Source organism: Hyla sarda, chromosome 1, assembly GCF_029499605.1.
Source record: "Hyla sarda isolate aHylSar1 chromosome 1, aHylSar1.hap1, whole genome shotgun sequence".
NCBI lineage: Eukaryota > Metazoa > Chordata > Amphibia > Anura > Hylidae > Hyla > Hyla sarda.
Window position 1 is genome coordinate 253,134,703 of NC_079189.1, and position 16,546 is coordinate 253,151,248.

At 41.9% G+C, this 16,546-nt stretch overlaps 1 protein-coding gene across 1 annotated transcript; it reads left to right on the top strand.

Moving 5' to 3' along the window:
• Positions 1-1,428: 1,428 nt before the first annotated feature.
• NDUFA11 (NADH:ubiquinone oxidoreductase subunit A11) lies at positions 1,429-15,984 on the top strand. Its single transcript, XM_056570841.1, has 4 exons — positions 1,429-1,610; positions 7,900-7,992; positions 9,837-9,959; positions 15,807-15,984. Exons 1-4 carry the CDS (start codon positions 1,532-1,534, stop codon positions 15,920-15,922), a joined length of 411 nt encoding a protein of 136 aa, XP_056426816.1. The 5' UTR covers positions 1,429-1,531; the 3' UTR covers positions 15,923-15,984.
• Positions 15,985-16,546: the final 562 nt, after the last annotated feature.

The window sequence follows — 16,546 nt, forward strand, 5'->3', positions numbered from 1 at the left end:
ATACAGCTGTTTCGGCATGCTGGGATTTGCAGTTTTGCAACATCTGGAGGGCTCCGCCGCCGATCCCGTCCCGCAGCTTCCACCGACGGGTAAGTGGATCTTCGGCCCCGATCCCTGTCCTGCCCCGCCTATTGTGGGTGGACAGAACGGGGAAAACTAAAGTAAACCCCCCTGCCCCTGATCTGCTATTGGTGGTCGCGTCTAGACCACCAATAGCAGAGATAGGAGGGGTGGCACCTCTGCCACCTCACTCCTATCACTAGAGGGGGATCGTGGGTGTCTTAGACAACCGCGATCCCCCTTATATTCCGGGTCACCATAGACCTGTATGATCCGGAATCGGCGCAAATCGCAAGTGTGAATTCACTTGCGATTTGCGCCGATCGCCAACATGGGGGGGTCTGATGACCCCCCTGGGCATTTGCATGGGGTGCCTGCTGATCGATATCAGGAGTCGCCCCGGCCCGGCGGGGACCGAAATTCCCACAGGCGTACAGGTACGCCCTGGGTCCTTAAGACCCAAGTACAGAAGGCGTATCCATACACCCTAGGTCCTGTACGGGTTAAATGTGCATTCTCCATGGTGATGGCACATCAGAGAAAGCAGTGAGAGAAACCATCAGAACAGCGGAGGGGGATGGGACAGGCTTGGTTTTTCTTATTTTACAGCACTCTGACATTTAGGCAATGTTCACATTGGCAGCAGTTTCGCAGGTTCCTGGCAGAAAGTGTGTGGAGTTTGTACTGAATTTCCAATGTTTTTGCAGAATCTGGAACGCAGAATTAGAATTTGCATGAGCGACATTTTATGCGCCAAATATAAGCAAAACAAGGCTCTAAAGACAATGATAAATGTCCCCATGAAGTTTTTGTAATACACTTTCTCTCTAACCTACACAACTGAATAAAAAACGTGAAAAGAAGCACTGTGTGAACCCAGCCTTACATACACAGCCATAACCGCATACACCTCAGGAGCGCCTACAAGATAGTCACGTGAGTAGACCCAGCGTCACTGCTGCTTTCTCTTATAGATACAGAATACAACCAGTCAAAACAATCTCCTAACCCCCATAGTGGTCCGTATACGTAACACCTACAGGCCGCTACAGTAACTCCCCCACATCCCTCCACCCACACTTTATAACTCCAACCTCAACATGGCCGCCACCTAATTAACAGCGGAGGAGGAGCGCCATCTGCAAGGTGGATGTGCGCCTGTGCCCCATACTTACACGTCTCGTTGAAGCGCGCCTGTGCCCTGTACGTACACGTCTCGTGGATACGCGCCTGTGCCCTGTACGTACGTCTTGTGGGTGCGCGCCTGTGCCCTGTACGTACACGTCTCGTGGATACGCGCCTGTGCCCTGTACGTACGTCTTGTGGGTGCGCGCCTGTGCCCTGTACGTACGTCTTGTGGGTGCGCGCCTGTGCCCTGTACGTACATCTCGTGGATGCGCGCCTGTACGTACACGTCTCAGCTCCGACGTCGTGACGTTATATCCCGAGTGTCCTTGTGCACTAGAGGAAAATGGGGTATTGGGACATTCCGGACGGAACCGACTGTGTCCAGAAGGCATGGCTGACCACCAAGCTCTCTGTAGCGCTGGGTAGGTGCGGTGTATACTATATGTATGTGGTCTGTAGAGGTCGTCTGCTGGGTGAGTGAGGGGCTGCAATGCTGTCACATTCTGCCATCGCTGTCACAGATATTACATAACTATAGTCTCCTCATAAAGATACAGTAACATTAAAGGACATTTTCACAAAGTGAAGAAAAACTTGTTTATTGGTAAATGGCGACATGTGGTACTGGAGGCCCACAATAACCAAACTGTAGGTTGTTGTCCACAACAACCAATCACAGCTCAGTTTTCATATCTTATTGAGCTCTGATAAAGTGAAAGCCGAGCTGTGATTGGCTGTTAAATTCATTGTCGTACCTGTTGAGTGGCTGGTTTTTGTGGAAACAGTCAGTATGGCGTTTAGTTGTCACTTTAATTTGCTGCACACTGGTGATTTTAATCTTTAGAAGAAGAAAAGGGGGGGGGGGGGGAAGGGGGTACTTTTTAATCAACTGGTGCCAGAAAGTTAAACATATTTGTAAATTACTTCTGTTAAAGATGTTTTAATCCTTCCAGTACGTATTAGCTGCTAAATACTACAGAGGAAATGGGTTTCTTTTTGGAACACACAGCTCTCTGCTGACATCTCTGTCCATTTTAAGATCTGTCAAGTAGGAGAAAATCCCCACAGCAAACATATGCTGCTCTGGACAGTTCCTAAAATGGACAGAGATGTCAGCAGAGAGCTCTGTGTTCCAAAAAGAAAATAACTTCCTCTGTAGTAGTCAGTAGCTAATAAAGTACTGTAAGGATTAAGATTTTTTTTAATGGAAGTAATTTACAAATCTGTTTAACTTTCTGGCACCAGTTCATTTAAAAAAAATTAAAAAAAATAAATAAATAAATAAAACCCTGTTTCTCTCAGCTTGGCCATAAGCATGTGTATTTTGTGAGGGTTGAGGCCCAGATTTATCAAACTCTGTGAGAGAAAAAGTGGAGTGATTTCCCCACAGTAACCAATCACAGCTCAGGTAATGAGCTCTGGTAAAGTGAAAGCTGAGCTGTGATTGGTTGCTGTGGGAAAATCCCTCCACTTTTTCCCTCACACAGTTTGATAAATTTGGGCCATAGTGCTGCCTTACTATTCACATTGTTACAAATTAAAAAGGACATCCCGATCAATATTTGTTTCAGCTTCTGGTGACTTTTGTAATGTGTATAGGACGCAGTTTTAATTTTATTATGCTAGTGCAGTGGTCTCCAAACTGAGGTCCTCCAGATATTGCAAAAATACAATTCCTAGCATGCTTGTGGTTGGAGCTTTGCAACATCTGGTGGTTCACAGCTTTGGAGACCACTGTCTTAGTTCCTTGGCAGCTGTGTATAGCAAAGACTGTGACATTGGTGCATTTGTTGTCCAACAGATCCAAATAGTCGCCAGCAGAACTCGCTGAGGGGTTATCTGGGATTTTTAGTTAGTTGTGTACAGGCTAAAACAGCTATTAAACATGTACAGCACATGTAAAGGTTAACTGCAGCATCAATGTGAACAATGTGAACAATGCACATGATGGCAGAGTAGGGCTGGGCGGTATACCGGTTCATACCGAATACCAAATTTTTTGGGCTGCACGATATGAATTTTCCCCCATACCGCAATACCGGTTGGGCCCCTCCCCCTCTGGAATGCATTCACAGCTTAGCGCAGCGCTGTCCCCACATCGGGGAACTAACCCTATGTTACCCGCCAGCGCTGTTCTGCCCCCTCCAATTAATGATCAGCCTAGCTGGGTACTACTCGCAGATATCAAGCACTGCCCTCCTCCTCTTTGTTGGGGGCCGCCGGGCACTGGAACTCACTGTACGCCAGTGGTCTCAAACCTGCGGACCTCTAGCTGTTTCAAAACTACAACTCCCAGCATGCCCGGACAGCCGTTTGCTGTCCGGGCATGCTGGGAGTTGTAGTTTTGAAACAGCTGGAGGTCCGCAGGTTTGAGACCATGGCTGTACGCTGTATCCCTATGCCTGAGCTGCAAAAGATACAGAAAATAAACTTTTAACTCACCCACCTCGGCCGCACGCTGGGGATGGGGGAGGACAGCAGTCAGCCTGTCACTGGCCGGAGCGATGCCACGCACCTGCCAGTGATAGGCTGAGCCCACTGTCATGTAAGAAGCCAGTGGGCTCAGCCTATCACTAGCCGGGGTGTGGCATCGCTCCGGCCGGTGATAGGCTGATGGCTGTCCTCCCCCATCCCCAGCGTGCGGCCGAGCCCGGGCATAGGGATACAGCGTACAGCAGTGGTCTCAAACCTGCGGACCTCCAGCTGTTGCAAAACTACAACTCCCAGCATGCCCGGACAGCCGTTGACTGAACAGCGCTGGCGCGTCACATGATTTGGGGGGGGTGAAAATACCGTTCTATACCGTGGAACCGCCGTAAGTAAAAAAAATTCTGTGATACACATTTGGTCATACCGCCCAGCCCTATGTCAGAGCAGCAATGGTGCTAAGTTTTTATGGGAAACAAGGTATAAATATAGCCCAATTTAGCCTACCAATATGACCCCAATGGAACAGGAAACTTTGCCTTAGAAAAGTGACATTCTTACAGCAAGTTCTGAGGCCCTTGCATCCTGGTACTTAAAGGGGTACTCCATTTGCCAGTGTTTGGAATGTTTAGTTCCGGACACTGTGTGGAGTACCCCTTAAGGACCGTTTTTTTTTTTCCGTTTTTGCTGTTTTTTTTGCTCCTTGCCTTTAAAAAATCATAACGCTTTCAATTTTGCACCTAAAAATCCATATGATTGCTTATTTTTTGCGCCACCAATTCTACTTTGCAAAATCAGTCATTTTGCCCAAAAATCTACGGTGAAACGGAAAAAAAAATCATTGAGACAAATTTGAAAAAAAAAACGCCGTTTTGTAAGTTTTGGGGGCTTCCGTTTCTATGTTGTAAATTTTTCGGTAAAAATGACACCTTATCATTCTGTAGGTTCATACGGTTAAAATGATACCCTACTTATATAGGTTTGATTTTGTCGGACTTCTGGAAAAAATCATAACTTCATGCAGGAAAATTAATACATTTAAAATTGTCATATTCTGACCCCTATAACTTTTTTATTTTTCCGTGTATGGGGCGGTATGAGGGCTCATTTTTTGCGCCGTGATCCGAAGTTTTTAGCGGTACCATTTTTGCATTGATAGGACTTATTGATCAAGAATGCACTATTTTGGAATTTGGAATTTTTTGGCGTGTACGCTATTGACCGTGCGGTTTAATTAACAATATATTTTTATAATTCGGACATTTCCGCACGCAGCGATACCATATGTTTGTTTTTATTTTCACTGTTTTGTTTTTTGTTTTTGTTATGGGAAAAGGTGGGTGATTCAAACTTTTAATAGGGGAGGGGTTAAATGATCTTCCCTTTTTTTTCCGCAGTGTTCTAGCTAGGTTTTCTGCTTAAAATTTTATTTCGATGCACCACTAATGTGTGTAATTTTTTGCTAGACATAGCTTTTTGTGTATTTTTCCTTCTCGTGTGTGTGTGTGTGTGTATATATTAGATAGGTATATCTCTATCTATTTATTTTTGTAGTTGTATCCTGTTCCCCTGATGGAATAAAGCTACTCATTTTGCTGACCTTATCGAGTGCTGAATGTGATCTTCCTTGAACTAATATAGAGTTAAGGCTGTAAATGTTGGGACTCCTGAAATTTTTCTAGAAAATGAAGTATTTCTCACAGAAAAGGATTGCAGTTACAGATGTTTTGCTATACACATGTTTATTCCCTTTTGTGTGTATTGGAACTAAACCAAAAATGGAGGGAAAAAGCAAATTGGACATAATGTCACACCAAACAAAATTATTGGCACCCTTTCAAAATTATGGATAAATAAGATTGTTTCAAGCATGTGATGCTCCTTTAACCCCTTAAGGACTCAGCCCATTTTGGCCTTAAGGACTCAGACAATTAAATTTTTACGTTTTCATTTTTTCCTCCTCGCCTTCTAAAAATCATAACTCTTTTATATTTCCATCCACAGACTAGTATGAGGGCTTGTTTTTTGCGCGACCAGTTGTCCTTTGTAATGACATCACTCATTATATCATAAAATGTATGGTGCCACCAAAAAACACTATTTTTGTGGGGAAATTAAAACGAAAAACGCAATTTTGCTAATTTTGGAAGGTTTTGTTTTCACGCCGTACAATTTCTGGTAAAAATGGCGTGTGTTCTTTATTCTGAGGGGCAATACGATTAAAATGATACCCATTATTACATACTTTTATATTATTGTTGCGCTTAAAAAAAATCACAAACTTTTTAACCAAATTAGTACGTTTATAATCCCTTTATTTTGATGACCTATAACTTTTTTATTTTTCCGTATAAGCGGCGGTATGGGGGCTCATTTTTTGCGCCATGATCTGTACTTTTTTTTTGATACCACATTTGCATATAAAAAACTTTTAATACTTTTTTTATAATTTTTTTTTAAATAAAATGTATTAAAAAAGTAGGAATTTTGGAATTTTTTCGTTCACGCCGTTCACCGTACGGGATCATTAACATTTTATTTTAATAGTTCGGACATTTACGCACGCGGCGATACCAAATATGTCTATAAAAAATGTTTTTTACGCTTTTTGGGGGTAAAATAGGAAAAAAAGGACGTTTTACTTTTATTGGGGGAGGGGATTTCACTTTTTTTTTACTTTTACTTTTACATTTTTTTACATTTTTTTTTACACTTGAATAGTCCCCATAGGGGACTATTCATAGCAATACCATGATTGCTGATACTGATCTGTTCTATGTATAGGACATAGAACAGATCAGTGTTATCGGTCATCTCCTGCTCTGGTCTGCTCGATCACAGACCAGAGCAGGAGACGCCGGGAGCCGCACGGAGGAAGGTGAGGGGACCTCCGTGCGGCGTTATGAATGATCGGATCCCCGCAGCAGCGCTGCGGGCGATCCGATCGTTCATTTTAATCGCGAACTGCCGCAGATGCCGGGATCTGTATTGATCCCGGCACCTGAGGGGTTAATGGCAGACGCCCGCGAGATCGCGGGCGTCGGCCATTGCCGGCGGGTCCCTGGCTGCGATCAGCAGCCGGGATCAGCCGCGCATGATACGGGCATCGCTCCGATGCCCGCGGTTATGCTTAGGACGTAAATGTACGTCCTGGTGCGTTAAGTACCACCTCACCAGGACGTATATTTACGTCCTGCGTCCTTAAGGGGTTAAACTCACGTGGGGCAAGTAATAGGTGTAGGCAATATAAAAATCCCACCTGAAAGCAGATAAAAAGAAAAGTAAACTTTTTTATTTTTGCATCGTGTGTAGAGATGAGCGAAGTTACAGTGATTCGTCATGAACTTCTCGGCTCTCCTAGGACTGTATCCACCTTTTCCAGCCCACCGGAGCACCTGAAAGTTAAACTAATTTATGCAGGCTAAAGTAGCAACTGCCGAGCCGAGAAGTTCATGACTAATTGAATCACTGTAACCTCGCTCATCTCTTAATTGTGTGTCTGTGTCTGCCACACTAAGCATGGACAACAGAAAGAGGAGAAGAGAACTGTCTGAGGACTTGAGAACCAAAATTGTGGAAAAATATCAACAATCTCAAGGTTACAAGTCCATCTCCAGAGATCTAGATTTGCCTTTGTCCACAGTGCACAACATTATCAAGAAGTTTGCAACCCATAGCACTGTAGCTAATCTCCCTTTGGCGTGGATGGAAGAGAAAAATTGATTAAAGTGTCAATGCAGGATAGTCCGGATGGTGGATAAGCAGCCCCAAACAAGTTCCACAGATATTCCAGCTGTCCTGCAGGCTCAGGGAGCATCAGTGTTAGCGCGAACTATCCATTGACTTTTGAATGAAATAAAACGCTATGGCAGGAGACCCAGGAGGACCCCATTGCTGACACTGACAACATTTACGGCCATGACTGTATGTGTAATTATATATAGATATATATGCTTTCATTCTTTACATTTGTGTCACTTTATCTTTTTATGTAGGTTCTGTCTTTAAATTGTGTATTCTTGCTCATATTATATTTCTTTTGTACTATTTTGGAATTACCTAGTTTACTATGGGTTAACTCTCTGTTATAAGACCCTTCTGATGTACCTGACATGTCTGAGGAAGTGGCCGTTGCCACGAAGTTGCTTTCTGGGCAATAAACCTGTTGTGTGGAAGTTCTCTCAGCGCTGTGTGAATCCTGTCATCCTCACTATTCTATAAAAGGGTGTCTGCTGTTATCTGGTTTCTTTTACCAAATAATCTTTCTTGTTTTATCTTATTCAGGCTTAGTGGGCTCTGCTTATCACATAGTTGCATTTCAACCTAAGACTGTATTGGAGGGTGTTCAGAGAGCTGGAGGAGCAACATTAACCATGGGTAATAAAAACTGACTTTTCTGATATCTAATTTTATATGAATAAATATTTATCTGGGAATCATAGGCTGTGCTACCTGAGCTGGCTTCATAGACACTGCCATCAGTAGCCATCACTCGCTTTCAGTGACCAACAACAGCAACTGTTTTGATGTCAGTCACTTAACTCCTTAAATGCTGTGATCACTGATCATTTAGCTGCTTAAATGCCGCAATAAATAGTCATTATTCGTGTTGGCTGCTTAACCCCTTAAGGACCAGGGGTTTTTCCGTTTTTGCACTTTCATTTTTTCCTCCTTACCTTTAAAAAAATCATAATTTTCAATTTTGCACCTAAAAATTCATATGATGGCTTATTTTTTGCGCCACCAATTCTACTTTGTAATGACATTAGTCATTATACCCAAAAATCTACAGCCAAACAGAAAAAAAAAAATAATCATTGTGCGACAAAACTGAAGAAAAAACACCCATTTTGTAACTTTTGGGGGCTTCCGTTTCTACACAGTACATTTTTCGGTAAAAATGACACCTTATCTTCTGTAGGTCCATACGATTAAAATGATACCCTACTTATATAGGTTTGATTTTGTCGTACTTCTGAAAAAAGTCATAACTACATGCAGGAAAATTTATAAGTTTCAAATTGTCATCTTCTGACCCCTATAACCCTATTTTTCCACGTACGGGGCGGTATGAGGGCTCATTTTTTGCGCCGTGATCTGACGTTTTTAGCGGTGCCATTTTTGTATTGATCGGACTTGATCGCTTTTTATTTTTTTCATGATCTAAAAAGTGACCAAAAATATGCTGTTTTGGACTTTGGAATCTTTTTGCACGTACTCCATTGACCGTGCGGTTTAAATAATGATATATTTTTATAACTCGGATATTTCCGCATGCGGCGATTCCACATGTTTTTTTTTTTTTATTTTAATGAGAAAAGGGGGGTGATTCTAACTTTTATTATGGAAGGGGTTAAATGATAGAGGGCTATAAACACTGCACACACTGGGGGAGATTTATCAAAGCCTGCCCAGTGGAAAAGTTGCTAAGTTGCCCATAGCAACCAATGAGATCGCTTCATTCAGGGCAGGTTTTGATAAATCTTCCCCATTGATCTTTTACATTGATCTTTGTTATCCCGTCATAGTGGGTCTGGCCCAGCCTCCTACAACGGCCAGGACCGGTGGCTAATAGCGCGCAGCACTGATCATGGCCCCGCGTTATAGAAAGGGAGTGGACTCGGGGCGTACAGGTACGCCCTTGGTCCTTAACAGGTTAAGCAGCTAAATGATCAGTCATTAATATTGTCGGCTGCTGATCCACGTAAGAAGTACATTGATAGGCACTGTTCCTGTCAGGTGCCCGATCAAAACGACTGTAACATGTTATCCTTCTGCCTGCAGTGGTAGCATCTGCTGACAGTCTGACTGACCAAAATACTGTTTTGTAAAATGGCCTTAAGGTCAAAGGTATATCATCTCCCAGGAGAATAATCTCACATGCCAATCTTGGCCTGGTCCATGTAATACAAAAAATTAGAAATAATCAACACAGGATAGAATTTAGTTTACATATATGATTTAGCAGGCCTGTTCCACAGCCTCTTTGTAAAGTAAAAACAAATGGAGCACTTGCATATGGATGATGCTTGCTGCATGTAGCAAATGGTTGAGGATAGATTTGCTGAGCCTCATGTAATTCTATATTCCAAAGTTGAAATATATAGTGTGATGCAATACCCCGGTGATATGGCCTTTTGTTGAGCCAGCTTCTAACAATGAAGGGGTTCTTGTCATGAGAAGCACATTTAACCACTATTTTTATTTTTTGTGTCTTTTAGCGTCACTTGGTGCAATCTTTGGAATCACTACCTGTGTCACAGCTCAGATACGGGAGAAACCAGATGACTTGGTCAATTATTTTGTCGGCGGTTGTGTTTCTGGCGCGTTTCTTGGAATCAGGAGTAAGTTTACTTCTACAACATAGGCTTTTTAAAAGGAATATATCACATATTGAGTGTAAAGACATTGTAAAAAATTTACACTAGAAAAATAGGAACCGAATAGATAAAGAGAACTCTTTCACTATCTGGTTCTAATATATAAAATAAAGTTTTGATTTACATTTTATTTTTATTTTTTTTGTACATTATGGGGACTGGCATCTTGCCTGAGCTGTTTTTAACATAATTTAGAGATTGCTTTGCAGCAGGACCCATGGACATTTATCAAAAAAGACATAAGCTGTCAGATGAATTGAAGATGTTATTGAGCATTCTCTGGGGACTTTTTAGAGGTCATTCTAAAGAGAGGTGATGCTGATCTTTGATGTGAATGCTGGTAGACCAAGTATTCTCTCTCTGTTGGTGTCACCACTCATTGTCTGCATTAAGAAGAAAGGCATTGCTGGGAAATGATTTGCACAGAATAGGAAATCTCAGCTTAGTTTTAGCCCTAGTGGTTGAATGAAAGCTGCAAGATTTCAAAATTATTTTAAAATCTAGATAAACACTTACAAGCACATACACACTTGACATAAAAAATTTCATTTTTTTACTCCCTTAAAGGGTACCTGGCATATCCCAGAAAAAAAAGTTGCTCGGTACCTCATCCTGATCATAGACATACCGTATTTATCGGGGTAAAATTTTAGCCTAAAAAGTGCGTGTTATACGCCGATAAATACGGTAACTTATGTGTGTAGCTATTTTATTTCTTTTAAAATCATATCAGTTCACACTGTATTTCCATCTTCTATAAGTCAGGTGGCTGTGCCTCTCTTGCCCTCACTGCACATCCTTGCCCTCACTGCTAAGCTTCCTCATTGTGTCACTGAGCTGTCGCCCAATCACTGCACTCTGCTCTGTAACCCTTTCCTCCCTGGTTTTATGCTGCACGTGTTACAGAGAGGAAGAAATATTACTGGAGTTTGCCTGCTGTTTTCCTTATACACTATGTAGTAAAGCTAAATGACAAGCAGTATGGCTGTCATGTATGTTATCCAGCTTTCCCAAGCTTACTACTGGGGTGACACTGTAACAAACCTCCTCCTCATGTAATCTCCTTACTACTGGGATGACACGCTATAATATTTCCTATCAATAAATAGCACCAAACATAGAAGTAGGGAGTACCGTATTTATCGGCATATAACACGCACTGGCGTATAACACGCACCCCCATTTTAACAGGGAAATTTAAGTAAAAAAGATAACATTTAAAATAAATGACATCATCCCCCCCCCCAACTTCCTTTTCTTCTGCACCTCAGTTTGGTCCTGTCCCCTCCAGTGCCACATCATTCCTTCCCTTTTATCAGTCCCTGTGCCACATTTACCCCTCTCATCGCCACCCCCCGTGTTTCATCACTTCCCCCTGTCATAGACCACCACTAGCCGTACAGACATTAAGCCTTTAGTGCTTCCCCCACCATCATTTCCCCGTCTCATCATGTCCCCATCATTCCCCCCCCCCCCTCACTGTCTCATCATTTCCCCCTGTCTCATCCCCCCCCCCCCCATAATTTCCCCGACTCATCATCCCCCCCATCATGTTCCTCCTATGGCATCCAGTGGTCTTCAACCTGCGGACCTCCAGATGTTGCAAAACTACAACTCCCAGCATGCCCGGATAGCCAGCTGCTGTCCGGGCATGCTGGGAGTTGTAGTTTTGCAACATCTGGAGGTCCGCAGGTTGAAGACCACTCTTCCCCTTTCCTTACTTGTCTGCGCTTCGGCTGTCTTGCGGGGTCAGTGAAGCAGATGAGTTATGGCCTCTCCCGGCTTCTCTGTGCGGCATCATGGATGTCACTTTTCGGCGGAGACTACAGGATATGAGAAGTGACGTGAGTGATGCCGCACAGAAAAGCCGTCAGAGGACGTAACTCATCTGCTTCACTGACCCGCAAGACCCTCCGCCTGACCTGACCTGCCAAAGCGCAGACAGGTAAGGAAAATAAAACTATAAAAAGCAGGAAAAGGGGGAATGATGAGGGAGGGGGAATGAAGTAAAAGTGAAACTCACTTGTTTTCTCCCGCACTATCCTCAGGAACTGGTGGATAGTGCGGGAGATGCTGATTAAAAGGTAGCGCAGATCCGGGCAAGGTAGGGCTCATTTTAATCAGCGTCTCCTGCACTATCCACCAGTACCTGTGGATAGTGCGGGAGAAAACAAGTGACAGAGCGGGGAGGAGACGCCGCTGGTCACTGATTTAAAGTGGCCGCGGCCGTGCTGTTAATACTTAACAAGCAGACGCTGCGGCCGCTTTAAATCAGTGACCAGAAAACTTATCGGCGTATAACACGCAGGCAGAATTTTTGCCTTAAATTTAAGTTTTAAATGTGCGTGTTATACACCGATAAATACGGTAAATCACAACATTTTTTGTACAGACATGATATCAATAAAAAATATAAAGAAATGAGGATCAGCAATAGCCAGAAAAATTTGTGCTGGGATCAGATGTGGAATATTCTCTTGAAAGGAGTTGCCAATACAAGTTGTACATGAACAGGATATATAATGCCACAGAATGCATACATAGAAAGGGCAAACATAATCGGTATAAAACGAGAGAAGAGAGACAACGTGGTGGTATAGAATAGTGTGTACTATGCTGTGGGGGCTAAAATAACGAGAGTGGAATAGAACAGCATAAGGCCAGGAGAGCTATAAGAGCACAGGTCCATATATTCCCACAAAAATTCTCTAGAAAAAGCACAACAGTCCCGGTGAGGGGAAAAAAGAAGGGAGGAAGTCACCACAGCACATCCAGAATGATCACGTTATACTCACTATACCAGATCCCGCACAGCCCCTTAAATTAATTATTAATTAAAGGGGTTGAAGAAATAAGTATTACAAGTGAACAAAAAAATATTAAAGAATCGGGAACAAACATGAGACAGACGCAGTTATTAGATAAAATGGGCTATGTCCTTAAAGGGGTTATAATTAGAGATGAGCTAACTTACAGTAAAATTCGATTAGTCACGAACTTCTCGGCTCGGCAGTTGAGGACTTATCCTGCATAAATTAGTTCAGCTTTCAGGTGCTCCCGTGGGCTGGAAAAGGTGGATACAGTCCTAGGAGACTCTTTCCTAGGAATGTATCCACCTTTTCCAGCAGAGCACCTGAAAGCTGAACTAATTTATGCAGGATAAGTCATCAACTGCCGAGCCGAGAAGGTCGTGATGAATCAAATTTACTGTAAGTTCGCTCATCTCTAGTTATCAATAACTTTTGTTTACGAAGTAAGAGGAACAGAAACAAGAAAACTTCCCTGTATTGGGAAAGAACAGTATGCCTGAGTGGTTTAGAGTCTTAAATGTTCAGCTGCTCAAGTAACTTATAAGAAAGTAATAATTGATTAATATGCCATACCAATATGAATAGACCTATTTATTTATAAGGATAGCCCTTATTGGAGGAAAGGGAAATGACAGCGAGGGGTACTTAACCCTTTTACAACGCAGGACGTAAATGTACGTCCTGCGAGGATGTATTTAACGCACCAGGACGTACATTTACGTCCTTTACATAATTCTAGCATCGGAGCGATGCTCAGGTCATGTGCGGCAGGTCCCGGCTGCTTATAGCAGCCAGGGACCCGCCGGTAATGGCAGACATCCGCAATCGCGTGGATGTGCGCCATTAACCCCTCAGATGCCGTGATCAATACAGATTACCGCATCTGCAGAAGTGCTGTACTTAATGTGGACACCCTATGCATAGCACTGAACAGTATTATCAAATGATTGCTATAAATATTGGCCTATGGGGACTATTAGAGATGAGCGAATTTACAGTAGATTCGATTCGTCACGAACTTCTCGACTCGGCAGTTGATTACTTATCCTGCATAAATTAGTTTCAGGTGCTCCGATGGGCTGGAAAAGGTGGATACAGTCCTAGGAAAGAGTCTCCTAGGAATGTATCCACCTTTTCCATCCCACGGGAGCACCTGAAAGCTGAACTCTGAATAAGTCATCAACTGCCGAGTCGAAGTTCGTGACGAATCAAACTTACTGTAAATTCGCTCATCTCTAGGGACTATCAACATGTAAAAAAAAAATTTGAAAAATCTAATGTAAATTGTCAGTTTTTTCCTCCCCATTTTACCCCCAAAGTCTATAAAAATAATTTTATAAACATATTTGGTATCGCCGCGTGCGTAAATATCCAAACTATTAAAATATAGGGTTAATAAGGAGTCTGCTTCTTTGAGATTTTCTTGGCTTTCGCCATATTGATTCCTAAGTTCATATTTGTCTTTACCAGTTTTGTTGATTTTGTTTACCGCCCTGAACCAGTGACTTGCCTTACTGTACACTTTCTGTATGCTATGTTGCTTATTGTAAACTTTAATAAAATTTCTCAATTTGAAAAAAAAATAAGGTTAATGATCCCATAAGTTGAACAGCGTGAATGTAAAAAAAAAAAATCCCAAATTGCTGCTTTTATAACCTTTTATTCCCCCAAAAATTTATTTAGTTTTATATATGTAAATGTGGTATCAAAAAAAATAAATAAATCAGATCACAGCTCAAAAAAACTAGCCTTCATACCGCCGCTTATACGGAAAAATGAAAAAGTTATAGGGCTGCAAAATAGAGGGATTTTAAACACTGATTTTATTTTTTTTTTAAAGCGGTATAATAGAAAAATATGTAATCATGGGTATCATTTTAATTGTATTGACCCACAGATAAAGAACACAGGTCTATGTTACCATAAAGTGTACAGCATGAAAATGAAACCTTCCAAAATTTGCTGAATTTCAGTTTTCTTATCAATTTCCCCACACAAATTGTATATATTTGGTTGTGCCATACATTTTATGGTAAAATGAGTGATGTCATTACAAAGGACAACTGGTCGCTAAAAAAAAAGCCCTCATATTAGTGTACTAAAATATGAGTTATGATTTTTAGAAGGCAAGGAGGTAAAAGCAAAAACTGAAAAATAAAATTGAGTCCTTAAGGCGTTAAACTTAAATTTTCAAACTTTGTCCCCTTGATTGTACTTAAGAGCCTCATGTCAATGCAATGGGTTGACATCTACTTGAGAACCTTTTTGTTTTTCCCGAGCCCCTAGCCAATGGCCCAGATTTATCAAACTGTGTGAGTGAAAAAGTTGAGAGATGTTTTCACAGCTCAGCCAACGAGCTGAGGTAAAGTGAAAGCTGAGCTGTGACTGGTTGCGGTGAGTAAATAACAACTTTTTTTTTTTTTTTTATGGGCCAACGTGTTTTTCATGAGTATGTGGTGTTCAGTTTGGATATAACTATTTTTTAAACACTTTTAGGGTATGTTCACACGTACACAGATTTGATGCACAGGATTTTCTGCTGCAGATTTCAATTTAAACTAAATGACTGAGCACAGCTTCTAATCGGCAATTACAAATTCTGCGCAGGATCCTGTATGAATGAACGCACCCTAAGGGTGCATTCCCACGTGGCGTATTTTGCTGCGTATTTGCTGCGTATTTGGTGCTGCGTATTTTCCTACCCATTGACTTCAACAGGGAAAATAAAATACGCAGCAGCAAATGCGCAGCAAATACGCAGTGTGGGAACGTACCCTTAAGCTCTTACACACACTGTAAGAAATCTGCTCGCAAACTGACCTGTGCTGCTGATATGTATTAAAATAAAGTATCAGAATGCAATGTAGTGTAGATTTTCGGCTCCTGACACTACTGCAGATTTATCTCTACAAGGTGTGGTCATACCTTTACTATATACAGAATGAATAGGACATGTACTGTGTAAGTTTATTGCACTCACAAACTGCTTTATGTTTTACAGCTCACAGTTATATGACTGGAACCACAGCATGTGTAGCACTGGGTGTCTTGGGAGCTCTAGCAAAGAGCTCGAAAAGAGACGGATGGGAATTTATTACATCTGAACCAAAACTCTGAAGTGCTCTACCTATTTTTCCTGTGATATTATTGTTGTTAATAATAAATCTGTATGTAAATTATCTGGTTGCTGCCTTTTTAAAATGATATGCACTAGCACTTAATAATTCTGTGTCTTTTAATAAACTGTACTAGAGCACTCCTATTTGGAGGTTTACATAGTTAATAAGGTTTAAAAAACAAAACAAAAAAACATGACGTTCAACTTATCCCTATTGTGTCCCTCCAGAAAAAGGCAAAAAAACACACTTCTTGTTGATGCAAATTGCTCTATAGAGGATGCCCCCTTGTTATAGATACAGTCCTGGGTATGAATAAATCATGGGACAGATCTCTGTACTGCCCCCTGATATGTTTATACATAGTTAATAGGCCCCTCAGCATCTTTTTTTTTCTTTCTCTTTCTCCTAAACTAAATTACTCTAAGGCTCCTTTCACACTACCGTTTTCGTCTGGTAGGTGACGTCCGTTAGGAAGATAGCGGGAGAAAAATTTGTGCATGACACATCTTTTTCTCCTGCCATCATTGGCCGCGATAACGGGAGTTCTAACTGAAGTTAGAGGAATACCATTTCAAGTAAACGCGATCCTCTTTGCCAGTTATAACTCTCGTTAGGCTCCATT